This window comes from Meles meles, chromosome 9 (assembly GCF_922984935.1).
Source record: "Meles meles chromosome 9, mMelMel3.1 paternal haplotype, whole genome shotgun sequence".
Classification (NCBI taxonomy): Eukaryota; Metazoa; Chordata; class Mammalia; order Carnivora; family Mustelidae; genus Meles; species Meles meles.
The window spans coordinates 57873867-57893036 of record NC_060074.1 but is presented as its reverse complement, the minus strand read 5'-3'; the positions used below and the strand labels follow the sequence as shown (position 1 = coordinate 57893036).

The 19170-nt window shown below is 39.7% G+C and overlaps 1 protein-coding gene across 5 annotated transcripts in view; it reads left to right on the top strand.

Annotated features, from left to right (window-relative positions):
* ITGB6 (integrin subunit beta 6) overlaps nucleotides 1–19170 on the top strand; it is an 80777-nt gene that overhangs the window by 56952 nt on the left and 4655 nt on the right. For all 5 annotated transcript variants that reach the window (XM_046019735.1, XM_046019736.1, XM_046019738.1 and 2 more), the window contains 4 exons: nucleotides 1301–1523; nucleotides 3966–4063; nucleotides 9680–9799; nucleotides 15490–15656. In XM_046019735.1, the coding sequence (XP_045875691.1) occupies nucleotides 1301–1523; nucleotides 3966–4063; nucleotides 9680–9799; nucleotides 15490–15656 (608 nt within the window). The remainder of the gene's footprint in view (nucleotides 1–1300; nucleotides 1524–3965; nucleotides 4064–9679; nucleotides 9800–15489; nucleotides 15657–19170) is intronic.

The window sequence follows — 19170 nt, the reverse complement described above, 5'->3', positions numbered from 1 at the left end:
ACTGGAGGCTTCCATTCCAGGTCGGACAAAAGCTGCCCCAGCCACTGAGCACCTCTTTCTTCTCCAATCCCACTGGCACCACTTCGGACCTCAGATCTTCTTGCCTCATTTGCTGCAACAAAACCTCCTCACCAGTTTTCCTGTCTCTAGTTTGACCCTCTCTACAGATGCCAGGATATTTCTAGGCACATAGCTATTTGTTCAGGTCTCTACTTAAAATTCCATAACTTTCAGGATAACAGTTCTTTCTTTAACCCATAAAGCTTTTCATGATGTGATTTCTGGCTTACTGTTGACCTTTCCAACCCCCACTCCTGCCATCCTGCCCTCTTGCCACAGCTCATATGCACCTTTGACTCTATCTATACGAATTCACTGTGGGTATTAAGCAGGTCACACGATTACAGACTTCTGACATTTACCTGTGCTTTTTTCCTTGGTTTAAAATGCATGTAACCCTCTTCTGTCTTCCATCTGTAGCATCCAAATTCGGCTCAAGCATCACCTCCTTTGGAAACATCCCCAAATCTCTGGTCTAATTTGGAAACTCTCCCACTGTGTGCATAACACTTAACGCACTGGACTGTATTTATTACTGGTAGTATTTATTTGCCTGTCTCCTACTCTAGACTATAAGCTCAGTGACCTTATTTAATTTTCTATCTTCATGCCTAATGCAATCTTCAGCACATGATATATGCTCAATTAAAGTTTCTTAAATAAATGAACTTATTAAGCATTCACTGTATGCCTGTAGGACATCTAATTGGTGAATGCAAAACTAGAAGATTTACACATTATCTCATCTGACCACAACTGCTGTAAGATTTTATTCCCTCTATTTGATAGATGAGGCTTTTATGATCACTCAGTTTAAATGATGTAGAGGGAAGGCATTACCCAGGTCTGTGCTGCATCTCTATCTTATGGCACCTTAATTAAAAACAAAAAATTGTAAAAACAATTTAAATACATGCACACATATAATCACACACACACACACACACACCAAGTTGCTATTATAGGCTTGTATGTTATCTCATTTCATCTGCCTATAAGTTCTTTTTGATATAACATCAGGTAATCAGATTAGTCTTCAGTTAAGAGACCAGATCAATAAATATACACACTTAGCAAAATTCGTTCCATAAAATATAACTCCTCCTAGCCCCCACACACTCACTTTTTTCTCATTTTTCTCCAGTCTTTCTGAAGTGTTTAAAGGCAAAGGGAAAAGATGCCCCCCCACCCCATCTGAAGTGGCGGTGGCCCTGAGCATCACGGGGCGTTTGTTTTGCAGATAACGGCGTGTGTGACTGCGGCGAATGCGTGTGCAGACCTGGCTGGTCGGGGGAGTACTGTAACTGCACCACCAGCACGGAGTCTTGCCTCTCGGAGGATGGGGTGCCCTGCAGCGGGCGAGGAGACTGCGTCTGTGGCAAATGTGTTTGCACGAACCCCGGAGCCTCTGGACCGACCTGTGAGCGTTGTCCCACCTGTGGCGATCCCTGTAACTCTAAACGGTAATGTCTCGACTTCCCTTGTGTTGCTTTTGGTGGGTTTGTTCTCGGAGCATCCACCCAAACACATAAAGCCACCAAGCCCCTGTGATCCTCAGCCTGGAACTTCAGTGTCTCCCTTGCCTCCTTCTTTGTCCCCATTATAGAGGACCACAATGTCACATTTCTGCTAGAGGCAACCCTGGGGAAGCTGAGCTTCAGATGGCCTTTCACTTACAATACCTGCCACACGGAAGGAATGCCGCGGAGGTAGACTGATGGCACTCACACTCAGTGCCTTTTCAGGGGAAACAGACAAGCTTCTTCCTTATCTAGAAGTTTAGAGCCTGACCTTGCTGATACATTCCTCTCTATAGACTCATGGAGGCAAAAGGCAGAAAGAGGATCATGGCTTTCCATTTCTTCCCTCTTCTCTACTGCTCATGCTCTTTGGCACCTGTCATTGGTTGTCATTCTACACAACTATTGTGTGTTGTGTTTTCTTTTATACCATATGAACAGCAATGACAACAAAACCCTTTTTTGTTTTCTAGTAAAACACTATTTCTTTGGTTAGTAGGTAACTTCTCAGTGAAAGTGGGGGCAACATTTCTAAGTCAAGTGAAGCAAGTCTCCAAATAGGCGGTGTTATGACATTGTAGTGTATAATGTATTATGCAGCAAACATGCTTAAGCAGTTCATAGTTTCATTAACTCTATACCCAACGTGGTGACATTTGCATTTCCAGTGTAAATAAAGTAAGAAAATCAATATTCACTCAGTGGTTCCTCACCACTCAGGTGTCAAAACTCCTCTGTCACTGTGTCTGGACATACGCCAAGAGAAATGTGGGGACATGGTTAGACTTACTTGAATGGAATTAAATGTAAAATGTCCTTTTGGGGTGTTTCTTCCATTATTTATCTATTTAATCTTCTCTGTAGATGCGATTCAATTTAAAATGTGGTTTATAAAATATGAAGTTAACAGTCAAGGTAGTTTAAGTTTGAGGAATCAGGTAATTGCCTTGGTGCTTAGGTTAGCTTTGAGATGAGTCCATTCTTTCATTTATTCATTCATACATTCACTTACCAAATGGGTGTTAAGTACCTACTGTTCACCGGAAATTGTGTTAGGCCAAGGGCATATAGTGATGACTGAATCAGTTACACTTCCTGCCATCACAGGTGCTAAGAATCTAGTGGGAAAGACAGACATTATTTAAAGCAATTATAACAATATCTGAGCTGAGAGTTATAACAAGGGATATAAAGGGTGCTGTGGCACTGTATGGCAGGCTACCACACTAGCCTGGGCAGACATCATTGAGATGCATCAAAGGGTAGAGGGTTTTAAGGGTTTCCACAGTGTCTAGCAGCCCCCTGCGAAGCCACTCTAAGTAAATATATAACCTAGATAAATGCAATACGCTTGAAATGCAAAGACAATTTCCAGCCAAGACTTCTATCCCCACTCCCACATAGACTGCTGCTCCTCATCCTTTCCTACAAAGGAATGCAGAGGCTTCCAGGGCAAGAGAACTAACTGGTAAGGGTTAGGGAAGGCCTGCCTAGGGCAGGGCAATTTCGGCTGATTGGGGGAGGCCTGGGGTGAAGCATGGGGGCGAAAGTTTCCAGCATTTAAAAGAGTATGCATTTCCATGGCCTGGGGAAGAGAGAGGCAGGATGATACCTAAGAAAACTTTTGCTGTTTTGGGTTACTCCAAACAGAGTCTGGTTGTGAAGTGATTTTCAGCATAAGATTAATTCAGAGTCTGAGTTTTACTTTGCTGTATAGACATCATTAGAGAAGCTTAATTCTTACCAGACTGTTTTCGGAAATACACTTTTCTGTAATTTCTGTAAGTAGCGATTGTTTATTTAAAAGCCTGCATTAATAGGATCCAAGTTGTAACCTCAGCTTTTGAAAATACCCCTATAAGGCTTGGACTCTTTCAAAATAGTTACAGACAATTGAATCTTTAAAATAGTCATTCATGACATATATGAAATCTTACAGTTCTTGTTAAAATACAGACCACTTCTATTAGGAAATTCAAACTTTGTTTAGTCACCGATCATATTTTAGGAGCATAAACCCTTCTCGTGAGAATGTAAAATGAATCAAAATATTAACTCAAATACCAAAATAAGTATGTTATTGTTGGGGTTTTTTCGTTTGTTTGTTTGTTATTTAACCAATCAGAAGCAATCATTATAAATAAATGAGGATAGTAGCTATTATCAAGCCTGGCTCACAAAATACTGATTACTAAAGGGAATCAGAATAAGGCAATTCCCTCTTGAACATCACCCAAATATCTTTCTGAAAGTAACAAAAGGCAGCGCCCTCTATGAGACACTCCTATAGCACGAATCACAGTAACAGCAGTAAAGCAATACCCCTGCTGCATATCGGTTTTCCAGCAACATGAACTGATAAACCCTACTGAATAATGTTCACAGGAGCTGCATTGAATGCCACCTGTCTGCAGATGGCCAGGCCCGAGAAGAATGTGTTGACAAATGCAAACTAGCTGGTGCGACCATCAGTGAAGCAGAAGGTTAGACTTGTCTTAAATTGCTTTCTTTTCCTTTACGTTGTTCTTGATAGGCAGGAACTCTGTGAAGGGCTTTTCAGTAGCTTGACCTCATTTGAACCAGGGCACTGGTTCAACATTAGTTTTTAAGAGTAAATGCATCCCATAAGACTAAAAATGTGATGGTTTGGGATACAAACAATTTAAAGTCATAGCAATTCTTTTTTTTTTTTTTTTTCAAGAATCCATCTATTTATTTGACAGAGAGAGACCACAAGTAGGCAGAGAGGCAGGCAGAGAGAGAGAGAGAGGAAGGGAAGCAGGCTCCCTGCCGAGCAGAGAGCCCGATGTGGGGCTCGATCCCAGGACTCTGGGATCGTGACCTGAGCCTAAGGCAGAGGCTTAACCCACTGAGCCACCCAGGCGCCCCAGTCATAGCGATTCTATTTGACTTCAGCTCTGTTGGCAAGTTCACCTTTGTTTAACAGATGCAATTGTAGAGAACTCGAGAATGAATATATATTTTTTTAATTATAAGAGAAGAAAAATTTTAAAATAGCTCAATTTTAACCCCTAAACCTGAAATCATCCTTTATCATCCAATTGCCGTATTTCCAGATAGGACAAGGTGAAGTGTCATAGGGGTTTCCGGAGAGCAGCCCTGACATACCAGGCAGGTTCTGGCTCATGGACATTTTCCCTCTGCTCCTTTATATGTGCTTTTACTATCAACTTCACTCTTAACTCCCTGTCGCTCACCTCCCAAATACAAGAAGGGCCTATGACCTTTAACTGCTAACCAAATTCCGCTCTTGCTTTCTCTCACCTGTCATTTTAAGATTTAATGACTTAAACTCAGATTCTTTTTAGTGGCAAAATGTCCATCTCGAATATTTAAATCGGTTGTATTTTAGCTGGGAAAGCCACTTAAAAAACAATCTGTGAAGAAGATGACTAGCTCCTCCTCAAGGGACAGGCTGGGGGGTTTGTTTTTCCATCATCCCAACCTCTGCATTCTCGTGCGGCTCAGGTAGAACGGCTGCCCTACACACATGAGACGTTACCAAGACATATCTCAGGCACAGGGCAAAATCAAGACAATTTATGACACTCCAAGATATGTATCTTGAAAAGACTGACATGGAATAGAGAAATTAATCCATTTCCAAAGTGGAATAAGTTAGCAGCATTTATATTGTTTTGAAAATTACCTACATTGTTTCAAAATTGAGATTTCTGACTGTGCACAGTTGAATGACCCTGTATGGAGGAGCACGATTAGTGTTCAAAAGACCCCTCAGCTGTGCTTTTTTGGTGACTAAAGATAGATGTCCCCAATAACATAAATTAGGCAACGTGGTGTGTGCCTGACACTAACACTGAAAGCAGGAGGCAGTAAAAGCACTGAGGAAAGTCGCCTTTGTGGACTGTTCACATTAGTAACTAGTTCAAAGTCAGAGCATATCCTCGGGCTTCATTTCATGGCCGTTGAGATATTTACCACGTACTTCTAAGAAATGGCTAAAAATTGCAGAAAATGCCCTGCAAACGACTAGAACTCCATTCACAGGCAGCATGAGAAATTTGATGTTTTTGGGAGGAGGGGTAGGGAAAGAGGAGTAAACCTTGGAAACATGGTAAGTATTGAACAGAGAGTTACTATAGTTAAATATACAGTTTTCTGAGTAGCTTATCATAAATGCTTGGATTTGAGAGGAATACTAGTTCTCAAGGGGCATTTGAAATATTTGCATGATTCTTTTTGTGTAACTGAGTAAATTATCTTCAAAATAGGGGAATACAACTATTTCTAACTTAGAAACTGAAAAGGATAACTGGATTCCTAATATCATTTAAAGCACTAACCTTGCTGAATTTGAGAGAAAAAAATATACTTATCAGCCTATGAATTAAAAAGTCACTTTTCCAATGAGGATTTTTATAAGTTCTATTTCAAGTTACTCACCCAGTTATGACATTGATCACATCGCCTTGAAATTACCACCACATGTTTGGTCTTGTATAGTGACTCTTATCAGCCCATGCTTCCCCCCAGCGAGGACACGGAGAGTAAAGTAAAATAGCATAACTTTATAATCCAAAGACATTATTCCTCAACTGTGCTGTGGAGACTTCAGTGAGCATCTCTAAAGACATGTGGTTTAACTTCACTCCTTCCATTTTACCGAAAGTCACTTTTTAATTTACCCCAACACTCAGGTACTCACAACATTATTACTCAAAGTGTGTTCAATGCAACACGAGTTCCGAAAATGTTCGATGGAAAACAGCACCCATGGTCATATCAGTTTTGGAAATGGGAAGCTAAGCTTTTTGTTTATTTCATGGGACTCCTGAAAAATCATGGATATTACATTACATGTATTTTCAGGAGAGGCAAAAGGAAGTAGAGTAAGGAAGGATTCCCAGACTTCCTTGACCACAGAATCCTTTTCTTTTCCTTGGGAAACCATTTCCCATGAGAACTCCTGACTCATTCCCAGAGCTCAGGTTGTAAACACATAGTTGTCATAATTCTGTGGTTGCATGCACATGGTTTCTATTTCCATATCCTTCCTGGACCTTCCTAGATGCCAGCCTCTTCACCCCCACTCTCACCTTTCTTCCTTTCCTAAGTATGATTGCATGGACTGCCTGAGATCTTATTTTCATTGTATTATTCTAGGGCAGCACTGCTGGCACTCATAAAGGAGGGTAAAAAAGAAAGGTCCATTCCTTAATGAACAACAAAAGAAAACCTTAGCAGCTAATTATGCAAATCTCCAGCTCAAGCTGGACTCTTTCATTGCACATTCAATAATACCATTTTAATACCCAAACATGACAAAACTAGCTAAATCTAGAGTCATAACAGTCGTGAAAAGGAGTGGTGAAGTAATTAAAGCAAGAAGGGAGTCATGACTCAAAGGTCATATTAACAGTTTCATGAAAACTTAAGTAATCCTGGTGAAGTAAATTAAGCCTCTCTGTACTTCAGTATAGCTATTTAAAATAAAATAAAAAAGCAGGATTAATATTACTGAAAGGAGTGTTATAAGCTATCTATGTATTTTCTACCTGAGAATTAAATGTTGCAGTAAATAAGCTTGAGAGAAACAGAGTGGGTATGCACTGTCATGGTAGAGAGGGAGAGGGAGGGAGGAAATTTCACCAATAAGAAAAGGCATATTCGGGGCACCTGGGTGGCTCAGTGGTTTAAGCCTCTGCCTTCGGCTCAGGTCATGATCCCAGGGTCCTGGGATCGGGTCCCGCATCGGGCTCTCTGCTTGGCAGGGAGCCTGCTTCCTCCTCTCTCTCTCTCTCTCTCTCTGCCTGCCTCTCTGCCTACTTGTGATCTCTCTCTGTCAAATGAACAAATAAAGTATTAAAAAAAAAAAGATTTAAAAGAAAAGGCATATTCTCCAAGACTTCATGAATCCTAGTTAATTGAGCAGTGTGGTAGGAGGACATGTGATAAAGGCCATCTAAAAATGATCAAAGTATGGTTATATATGCTGTGCTATCATATGACATAACACATGAAATAACACAAATATCACTGATCTACTATTGCCCAGAGGTTCCTGAATGTCATCATCAGATCACCTTATTAAAAATACGGTTAAGGGGCGCCTGGGTGGCTCAGTGGGTTAAAGCCTCTGCCTTCGGCTCAGGTCATGATCCGAGAGTCCTGGGATTGAGCCCCACATCGGGCTCTCTGCTCAGTGGGGAGCCTGCTTCCTCCTCTCTCTCTCTCTGCCTGCCTCTCTGACTACTTGTGATCTCTGTCTGTCAAAAAACTAAAATTAAATAAAATTAAAAATACCGTTAACTCACTAAAATACAAGCTTCTGTACATACCACTGCCCTCTCAAATCAGATACCCAGGAGGGTCCCTGGAATCCTTATTTGAAAAAAATCCCAGGTGATTTAGATAATCATAAACATTTGGGAATGACCAGATGAGAATGATTTAGAATAGTCCTATGTAAATAGATGCTTCTAGTGAATTCATAAGCAATATCTTCACTTAAATCTATCATTTGAAATCCTATCCAGGAGAGAAGGGAGTTGAGGTAAATTGGAAGGGGAGATGAACCATGAGAGACTATGGACTCTGAAAAACAACCTGAGGGTTTTGAAGGGGCGGGGGTGGGAGGTTGGGGGAACCAGGTGGTGGGTAATAGGGAGGGCACGTATTGCATGGAGCACTGGGTGTGGTGCAAAAACAATGAATACTGTTACGATGAAAAGAAATTAAAAATAAATAAATAAAGTTGGGGGGAGGAGGAAAGAAATCCTATCCAAAATGCTAAATGTTTTACTAGTCCCTTTTTTCATAACTAATACAGACATTCTTCTCACAGACCCTGACACACATTTTTTTTAATCTTATAAATTAAATGCAAAAACAACTCAACATTTTTCTTTCTGTGGCTATGACATTGTTGAGTGAGAAATAGCATATTATTTATTTTTTCTTTGTTAGAATCAAAGAAGCACATACAGATTCTTTATGTGTTTTATTAGAACTTTTAAAATAAAATGTTTTATTAAAATTTTTATATTAAAGCTAATGAGAAAATTATAGGTCTAGCACGAGTATGTCCAAGATTATCTGGGACAGTCCCAGTTTCAATATTTTGACCCACTGTGTCATAAATCACTAATATTGGATCATATGTCAAAATTTTAGGTTAAAAGCCAACAGTTGTTCTGTTTACAGGATTCTGAAAAAAGTGTTTCATTGACCAAAAAAAAAGGTATAACAGTATCATTACAAAGTCTTCAACTTAGAAGATAGGAGAATTTTAAGCAAGTTTTTTTTTTTTAATTTGGAAAATGCTACATAATTCTGGCATAGCTACCAGACTGCTAAAAATTCTAATAGTATTAACATTGACCATTTTACTGTATTTTTAATTTCTGTAGTGACATTCATTTTCTGCCTCTTGAATAAGCTCCATAAAAAACCATTTCTATTTGAAAAAGATGTGAGGAAAACTGAATTATGTTTGTGGGGTTTTTTAATTAGCAAAGAGGCTATACTGAATGGTAGACAAACTGTCAGCTGCGTTCCTTCTAATCTGGGGCTTACTTTCATCCTCCCAGTCCCTGAGTACATAACACTTCAATGTCCATTTTCTGATATTAATTGATATTTACTATTGTGACAATACATGGCCAACAATCTTGACTGTGGGAAAGACCCTGTAGCAGTATCAGTATCACTTTGGGCTGCGTAGTCTTTTTCTGAAATGTAATCTAGGCTTCCTCCCAGATGCTCTCAGCCAAGAGGAACATACAGCCACCTCATCACCACAATCAAGGCCATTCTATTCCCAAAACAACTAGGCATACCTGCCTTCAAGTACTTTCACTGTATTGAAATCCCGGCCCCCATCAGTTTGATAAGTGCATTTGATAGTCAGTCCTGATTGACCACACCTGGAACTGTTCTTCTGGAACATGAATAGAAACTAAAACTTCAGGTGGTGGGAAAAATCCTGTGTTGTTTCTATTCCTATTCTGCAGTGTTGGAAATTCCTATTTGCATATTAAAACTCAATACCACTATGCTTTAAAAATAATCTCTTTTGGAATCTCATTTAACCTAATGAATGACTCCTTTATCTGCAGATTTTTCAAAGGATGGTTCTGTTCCCTGTTCTCTGCAAGGAGAAAATGAATGTCTTATTACATTCCTAATAACTACAGATAATGAAGGGAAAAGCATCATTCACAGCATCAGTGAGAAAGGTGGGTGGCATGCCTTCCATTGTCAATGGTAAGTGATACTACATGGGAGAGGAAGAAACAACAAGAAATACTTGGGGTAGCTTTCCAGGAAGGACATTTCCAGAATTTTCCCAGTGATTTAAATAGACCTGTTGAAAGGTTTGATGTGTTCCCATGTCTCTTCCTTAGCCCACATAACAAGATATATTTGTACCAATCATGATTGCCTCAAAAGCTGGCTGATGGTTTGTAGAAAGATGCACTGATTAAATCCAATGTAAGCACAAGGTATATCTTTAGGAAAGACTAGCACTGGGGAGCCTAACAGTCTGAAAGAATGAGATTTGCATCAGGCAAACCTTGGCTCAAATCCTGCTCTTCCACTTAGTGGCTGCTTGACATTCTGGAAGACACTTGCCTCTGAGTCTCTATTTCCTCATCTATAAAATTCTAAGGGTTGACTCAAGGATTAAATAGAATAATGCATATAAAACAGTGCCAGTATGTGCCAGTAATGGGACATCGAGTCAGGAAAGACAGGAAGCAGCAGGTGAGGAAGGAAGGAAGTAATCCATACATACAAGGACTCTGTTGCTTCTGTGGGTTTTCATCCATACCAATTGGTGGAGTTTGCTTGGGGCTTGGGAAGTTCGCAAATAAAAATCTCATCTTCAGCGAATGAGAGAGAGAAGTTTATATCGGATAGAAAAGAAAATCATAGGAAAGGTCCTTCTCTTGAGATGTTTGAAATTTTAGTGAGTATCAGACTTACCTGGGGAGCTTGATAAAACACCTGCATCCTGAGTAAGCAGGTGTGATGTGTGATGTGTGATGAGTAAGCAGGTGTGATGTGTGGCCCAGGACTCTGCATTTTTTATTGGAGAGAGAGAGAGGGAGAGAGCAAGCACAAGTGGGGGGGTGGGAAGGAGCAGAGGGAGAGGGAGAAGCAGACTTTCCACTGAGCAGAAAGCCTGCTGCATCCCAGGGTCCCAAGATCACAGCCTGAACCGAAGGCAGACTCTTAACCAACTGAAACACCCCGGTGCCCCAAGGATTTGGCATTTTAATACTATTCTGCTACAGATGGTTTCGAGACTTCCCTGGCTGTGTTCTTAGATATTCACTGGTGCCTTTTTCTGTCTTCAATTAATGATGTGTTCCTAAATCTTTCTGGCAGAAGTGACAGCTGCATTAAATCAGATCTCTCCAGACCCTGTCAGCAACATCCTCCTCCTCTCCCCAAAAGCTTGGAGCCTGGTTCTGCCCTAGACAATAGCAGCAAGGGCAGGTTAGCAGGCAGGTGTGTTTTGTTGTGCATGCTTGCTTATCAATGTGCCAACAAAATATTAAGTCCTGAATTTAAAGCCAAGAGTATCAAGCTGCCATCACTAAAGAGTGTAAAAACCAAAGCAAGAACAAAGTAACCAAAAAGTAAGTTCAAGACATTATAAATCAACCAAGAAAATATGATTAGAAAAATACCACACTGCAGTGTTGAGGGTGAAGGAGACGTAGAAGTCAGCCCAATACAAGATACAAGGGGTTGATTGTGATCTTGGCCTTGAAGCTCAGGTGTCGGACAGAGTGCACCTGGAGACTGGATCTTGAAAATCTCATATAAATCAACTTCTTTGAAATGCATATATAAAATGCTTTGTACAGGCCATTAGTTAAGGAAATTTAAGGTGAATCCTGCTGTACAAGGAAGAGTTACCTAATATAAAAAACCTGTCTCCTCATTACATGTTTTATAAAGTCAGATTCTTGGAACTACACCCTCCAACCCTCTTTGACAGTGGCAGTAGCTTTAGCAAGTTCTCCTGAAATCAAAGCCATTCCTTTTAATATAGATTCCATTGGAGAACTTTTTTTTTTTAAGTTTTTATTTATTTGACAGAGAGAGAGAGAGATCACAAGTAGGCAGAGCGGCAGGGGGAAGTAAGCTCCCTGCTAAGCAGAGAGCCCAATGTGGGGCTTGATCCCAGGACCCTGAGATCATGACCCGAGCTGAAAGCAGAGGCTTAACCCACTGAGCCACCCAGGCGTCCCACAGATTCCATTAGAAAAATGAGTTCCAAACAACAAAAATGAACTAGAATTGTTTTTAATTCAGGGGCTTTTGTATCTGGTTGGTTTTGTTTTTATTTTTATTTTTTATTTTTACCTTTATTTGGGTGTGTAAGAGAAAGATGCTTTTAGCTGATAAGGGCCTCCTTGTTACTGAACTGTTGGTCATTTTTTTGTTTGTATGTTTGTTTATTTTGGTGCTTCCACACAATCTAAGTGGCACATAAACACACCATCCTTCTGAAAGCACTCAGACTCTGATGACTTTTTATTAGGGCTTTTTATTCTCCATATGCTTTTGTAGTAGGGAAAAGTGAGAGGAAAATTACCTTCCCAAGGCTTAAGGGGCGTCACCTGACAGCTCCAAAGAGGCTTCTCCCTAGCAAATATTCCTGTTCATAGGTAGGCCCCAAGATTCCAGGGTCCCTGAAGACAGAGCCTGTCCTAGAATCTGTAGGCCCTTCTCACAGCGCTAAGACCAGAGAATCCCAGGGTAGCCCATCAGACACAAGGATAGGAAGGAGAAAGTGAAGGCTAAGGATTCCTGGGGTCCTACAAACAAATTTTAAAAGAAACCAAATGAACAGTCACCATCAGGGTGTGTGTGGCTGTAGGGAGAGCTTTGGCCGTCTTTTTTCTTATACCTGGAAGAATTTTCAGAGGAGAAGGGTCACATTCCTAAGAGCCACAGTCAAAGAATGACAGTTGGGATCCTTCCTGGCAGGGATGAGGGTGTGGATATTATATCCACAGGTCCCAACGTGGAGGTTCCAGACCCTTGAAGTCTTGAGGATAGAAAAGGAGGAAGAGTATAGTTGTAGTAGTAGTAATAATAATAATAATAATAATAATAGGATCTCTCATTTATTACACACTTACTAATGTCACACGCCAGGTTTCGTTCTGTGTGCTTTACATGCATTAATTCTTTTGGCACCCTCCATATTACGACCATGTAAAGCAAGTGTTGCTATTATTTCCATTCTACAGATAAGGAACTTGAGGCAAAAAGAAGTTAAAAAATACGTTGGGTCTAGCAGTAACTAAGTACCAGTGCTGGGTGGGGAGATCTGGCCGGCGGGCTGGGAGTCCATGCTCTTAACTACTGTGCTATACTGCCTCCCACTGGCTGTATGGTCATAATAAATTCCTGGCTTCCGGAAACATGTTGGATCAGCAGCATAGAAATGTTACGCAAACCACACATGTAATTTTAAATTTTCTAGTAATCCCACTAAAAAGTCAGAATCTGGTTAAATGGATGTTAGTAATGTCTTATTCAGTCCATTCTATCCAAAATATTGTCATTTAGCATGTAATAAATAGAGAAATTATTGAGATGCTTTATTTTTTTCCATACTAAGTCTTCACAGTCAATGTGTATTTTACACTTAGCACACAGCCTAATTCGGAAAAGTCACATTTCTGTGCTCAATAGCCACATGTGAGAGAGCTGGCAGGGTGGCAGCTCAGGGACTCAGGACCCGAGAACAAGCTGGCACTGGCCAGGACTCGACAGGCAACATGGCACAGTGGTGGCCCTCCTCTCCCACCTAGAAATACGTCTTCAGTCTGAGCATCTCAGGAAATACTAAAGAGAGTGCAAACAGTAGACATTTCTATTGTGTAATGCCTGCTCTGGTACTTGGGCCAAAATCTTTCCTTGAGAAATGTAGAATATTTTAATGTGTAATGTATTATCAATGTATACATGTATAATGACTCTAAGTTTTTAAAAAATTATCTCTGCCGAGCTATGCCTGTTCCTCCTTTATTTATTCTTTACCGGGGAGCCCTCCTAATTCACATTCTGGCTGCCGAGTCTTAGCAAGCTTCATCTTGCTTTCCACAAGAACATGCTACACCCCACCCCAGACATTTCGTCGTCAAAGATGTAGCCAGTATATATTCTCACTGACACATGCCTGCCACGTTCTTTGCAGGACTGTTGCTAATCTCTTAAAAGCAGCCATGATTCATTTGCTATGCTGGAAACAGTCTTTGAATCTTTATACTATAGTAACTACTTCATTAGCTCCTTTACTTATTTCTGCATAATCTCCTTACATGTTTTTTCTTTTTTTTAATCCAAAGAACAGAAGTGTGTGAGGCCAGGCATCATGCTGTTGTGGGGTCATTAGTCCTGCTCAAAATCAGATCAGTTATAGATCCTTACCTTGAAAGCAGCATGACTAGTCCTGTGTGTATAACTCTCCTTATTAAATATCTAAAGGCAATAAGAGTTAGGATAAACTAAGCATGATTCATTTCCTCCCCAGATACCACAGATTTGCCTCACTACTGGCGGAGGGAGGCAGATATTTAATGATAATTTTTATGTGGGATTTTTTTTCTTATGAAAGCAAGGGGAGAGTTTAATTATAATGTTTCATTAAGAAATGTATCGTCTCCCAGGAATATTGCAAGAATTATTAGTCATTCTGCTGTCAGTGAGGGATGGCACTGTATAATTGTGAAATTATATTAATATCATCAATAGAGTCAAAATAACATTTCAGAGAATGTTCCAGTTGAAAGGACTATACAGAACATCTAGTTTCCCAAACTTCCCTGAAAATAAGAATCCCTTGGGATACTGTTAATAATAAAAAATATCTGTGGCTCCATCTAAGACCCACTGAATCAGAATCTCTGGGGAGGGATCTAGGAAACTGTGAGTTTAATAAGCATAAGAACCTGCAGTGTCTTATCCTCAGGGAAGTTAAGGGATTGCTGAAGTCCCACACCTTTGTTTGATGGTTGAGGATCCCGGGGCTCAGAGATCAGGGGCATTGTTGTATATCAGGCGGCTACTATACATCAGAGGGCGACTGAACCCACCTCTCCTGACCCCAGTCCAGGAACCTTCCAGGACACCAGAGCACTGATTAACATTAAAACAAAACTAAAAGTCATCATTGTCTTCTATTAAAAAAAGAAAAAAGAAGTAGCAGCAGGTAGTAAACTTCTTAGGAGGGTGGGTTTTATATAAGTTTGAATATAATCTCCCAGACAGTTCATGTTTCAAGGAAATCCATGAAAAAGTAACATCGTGTGTGTGTGTGTGTGCGCGTGTGAATGAACATACATACACATTTCATTTCGATTCTGTCATGTACCCAGAAGAGACCATTTTTGTTATTAAACTCCAGTCTTTTCACGGTCCTTTGTATATACTGCTCATTAATCCTCATTCTTGGATTCTAACTCTTTTTGAGTCAGTCATTCAAGTATATATCCATTTGCCTTAAATAACCAAACTCTATCTTTTGTTCTCCTTTGTAGGAATAGGAATTTCCTTCAACAAGTAACTCATTTTTTTTTTTAAATACAGCAAAATGAAACATGTTACTATTTCCCTTCTACCGGAAAAAAAAATGGTTGGAAAATTAAATGAGAAATGTTTTCTCTCTATCACAAGATGTACTATACCATCTATCCTTCTTTTTTTTTTTTTTTTTAAGTTAAGTTTTTAAGGCTCCATGCTGGGAGCTGCAGGGCTTGGACTTAGAGCCCCAGGGCTTGGACTTAGAGCCCTGAGATCAAGACCTGAGCTAAGCGCAGGAGCTGACGCTCAACCAACTGAGCCACCGAGACACCCCAATTATACCAACTTCTTAATAAAAGTTTCTTTGTTTCCACAGACTGTCCAAAGCCCCCAAACATTCCCATGATTATGTTAGGGGTTTCACTGGCTATTCTTCTCATTGGGGTCGTCCTACTGTGCATTTGGAAGCTGCTGGTATCATTTCATGATCGTAAAGAAGTTGCCAAATTTGAAGCAGAACGGTCGAAGGCCAAGTGGCAAACGGTATGTAAACCCTTCGGGGCTATTTCTTGTCCAGGGGAGAAAGTGACTTGTGGGAGAGATAAATGTCAGCTTTCTTCCGCTCTAATTGAGAGTGAGAATGTCATGTTCTTTCCCTACCCCTTTCACTGCGTCCCTAACAGCTATGATGTATTTTCTGCTTTGAGGACAAAGGAACCTCGTCCATTATCTGGGAGCTTGATAGTGCTCAGAGCAGGCATTTTTCTCAGTGTGGTGGGGATTTCCCCCACTCTGAAGAGTCTCATGAAACTCCTTGTATAGCTGCTTAGGGACATCAAGGAAATAGATTTAATCTTCATCACCAAGAGGAGCATTCAGGCTCCATTTGATAAAGCATAGGTGCTGTATCTTAATGCCTCCAGAAACCGGTTGTGTTACAGCCAATGGAACAATGTTCACGAGTAGCATGGCGGCTCATGCCAATTTCCACAGAGATACTCATTACTTATAATAGGTCACCATGCGAAATTGAGAAGACTTTTTAAATACTATCCAGTTAGTTCCTCTGAATAACAAATTTTAAAGAGCTACCTGAAAAATACCTAAAAAGTGTCAACCATTATTTATGTGTACTCCATAGATATAATTTATGTGTCTCCTCTTCACAGTAGACAAACACAAAACAGGACTCCAATTTTCTGTGTTTCTTTTCCACAGGACAGATAATTACATTTCTGGAGGGCCATAGAAACAATTTCATGGTTTTAATTTCATCTATCTCTAATGGTGTGCCCAGCTCTCTAAAAGCAATTATCTTACATTGCTGATTCTAAAGACAGTGATTTCACTGGAGAAAATATAGAAAAACACAATGTTCCTTTGGGTTCGTCTACCCAAATAAATTGATGTTAACACTTTTTTCTCTAAGTATATAGTGATATCTTCAGTTCTTAAAGCAAATAGAATTTCTCTTTTGGATAAATTTGTCTTGATTAGGGATGTCTATATCTTATGCAGTTATTTTGAAGTAACCCCAACATATGGCACAGGGCAATGGACAGTGAAAATTTTCATCTACTTCATCTTCCTATTAAAAAATGCCTTTAGACACAACAAGCAAATTCAATGCATGGATCTTGTTTTGATCCTAATTTGAACAAACCCAACTATAAAAATACATTTCTTGAACAACTAGAAGAAGGATAATATAGACTGGGTATTAGAATGATAGCTAGGAATTATTATTAATTTGATTAGGTAAAATAGTGGCATGATGACTTTGCTAGAAAATATCCATATTTTGGAGTGAAAGGAAATGAAGAGTAGGTTTGCTTTGAAATAATTCAGCCAAAGGAGAACAAGGGATAGTGAAGTGAATGTGGCAAAATCTTGATAACTGTTGAATCTGGGTGAAGGGTCTAGAGAAGTTTGTTATCTAGCTTTCCTCTTCTTTTTTGTATGTATGAATTTTTTATAATTAAATAAGACCCTTTAGGAAAGTAAATTTGGACTTGCAATGAGAATATAACTTACCCATACATAACAAGGAAAATGTAACCTGATAGTTTAGTTTGCTGACTTAGAACACGGTATTATGAGGCTAAAGCGTTGGGTCAGTTAACTTCAACCGATCCCCTGGCCATAGATGTTTTAACTCTCACCAGCTCTCAAGCAAATGCCTGGCAATGTCAAAAAGGGCAATCAGGCAAAAGAATATAGTTAAGTTGGCACAAAGAACCATATGGCAGTAGTTGGTTGAACAATGCCAGCCCTGTGAAGTAGTTTGAGTAATCCCATTTTCAATGTAAGGAAACTGAGGCTCAGAGAAGTTAAAAAAAAAAAAGACTTCCCAATGATTAGTCCAAAGTGGAGCTGAAAACCTAACTGCAGCTTCTTCTAAGCACAGCCTTGACCCTCCTAGAAATAATAAGCAGGTGTTCTGCAAACTAGTACTTGGGCAATGATGTGATGTGTATCTACTAACCAGCACATTTTAATGTTCTCATACAAAGGCATGAATACTGACAAATGATTAATATCTTTAAAATAACATTTTAATTAACAGTTAATTTCCTCAAAACATGCATTGTTTTCCCTCAGGATGTAGAACATGACTGAAATTCAAATGCTGAATTTTTACTGTTTCTTCATCTAAAATGGAATAAAAATAGGCATTAAACAGATAAAATCATAAATGAAAAATATTATTCCCTTGTTAAATTGAGTTTCTTTGAATAACAAATATTTGATGTTCTTGACTACATAATAACTGTGTAATAATTATTCACTTGGATGCAAAAGAGGTTTAATTCAAATAATTCAATTCAAATTTCACTAATATATCCTATTAAAAATGTTGTTCAGTACATCTATTTTTGGGGTCCTCAACTTGATTCCATTTTTAATTTAAAACCTGTTTCTTCCTGAAGAACTGAATTTGACTGGTCTTCAAACCCCAGGGGACCTCCAGGGTTGGTAGGGATAGTTGGGTCTCCTGACCCATGGGCCTCCATTGGACTCCAAAAGTGACAGAGCTCAGGACAAGAAAGAGCTTTGTTTCTTACCCCTTGAAACATTTCATCATATCTATAAAGAAAGTTTACCTTTTGTTATACTTGTAAAAATAACCTCCCCATCCATATTCTTTATGAAAACACAAAGGGAAGATATTTAAATTCATCTTTGATTAGACATTTTTTCTAGGATGACACGTCATTAACTAGAGGCAACAAATGTTCAGTCTGACATTTCTTGCAGTCATGGATTGATTTTTGTACTGTACTAAGCGAATCAGGTCTGCATTTGGCAGTTAGGCAATCATTAAGAGAGCTGTGGGTCATGACCGCAAGCTTTCTTATTACCACTTTTTTAAACTCTAAAAATGTGCCATTGCATTTAGAGAATCTACAGCCTAAATTAGCACCCCTGGACTCCTGGGGAAATCAGCCTGGTCACCTCAGATCAGGGGGGACCCAAACCTTGTCTAAAGAGTGAAAGACTTCAGACCCATGGGAAATGGAGACCCCAGCCTGTATCTCAGCTGGAAATCCTCTGTAGAGACGTTTCCACCCACAGGGCACTAGAGGAGACAGTATTAGACATTGCCCTGCTTTTTCCTGCAAACAAAACCTGCTCTGAGCTTCTTCTCTTGAGTTCTGATCACCAGAGGAGGTCTGCCTCCCAGCAATATCATACTTGCTCTTTCTCCACCTTTAAAGTTCCCACCTTACCCTCCTACTACGGCAGCGTCTGCTTCATCCATCACCCCTTATTACCATGTCCAGGCCCTACAACTAGCTTTGCAAGAGATGCCCCTAAATATTGTAGACTTGAATAAAGCTGCTTCAAAATACAGAATGAAGACTGCACAATCAAAATTAATATTCAACTGAATGTCTACAAAATAACATCACGTATTCAGTCAATTACAACTTAAGTCAACTCCTTTATAGTGCATACTTAGTGTGGAACGTGGTACATTTTAATGTTTGTTTGTTTGTTAGAGAGAGAGAGAAGAGAGACAGCATGAGGAGAGGGGCAGGGCGAGGGGAGGGAA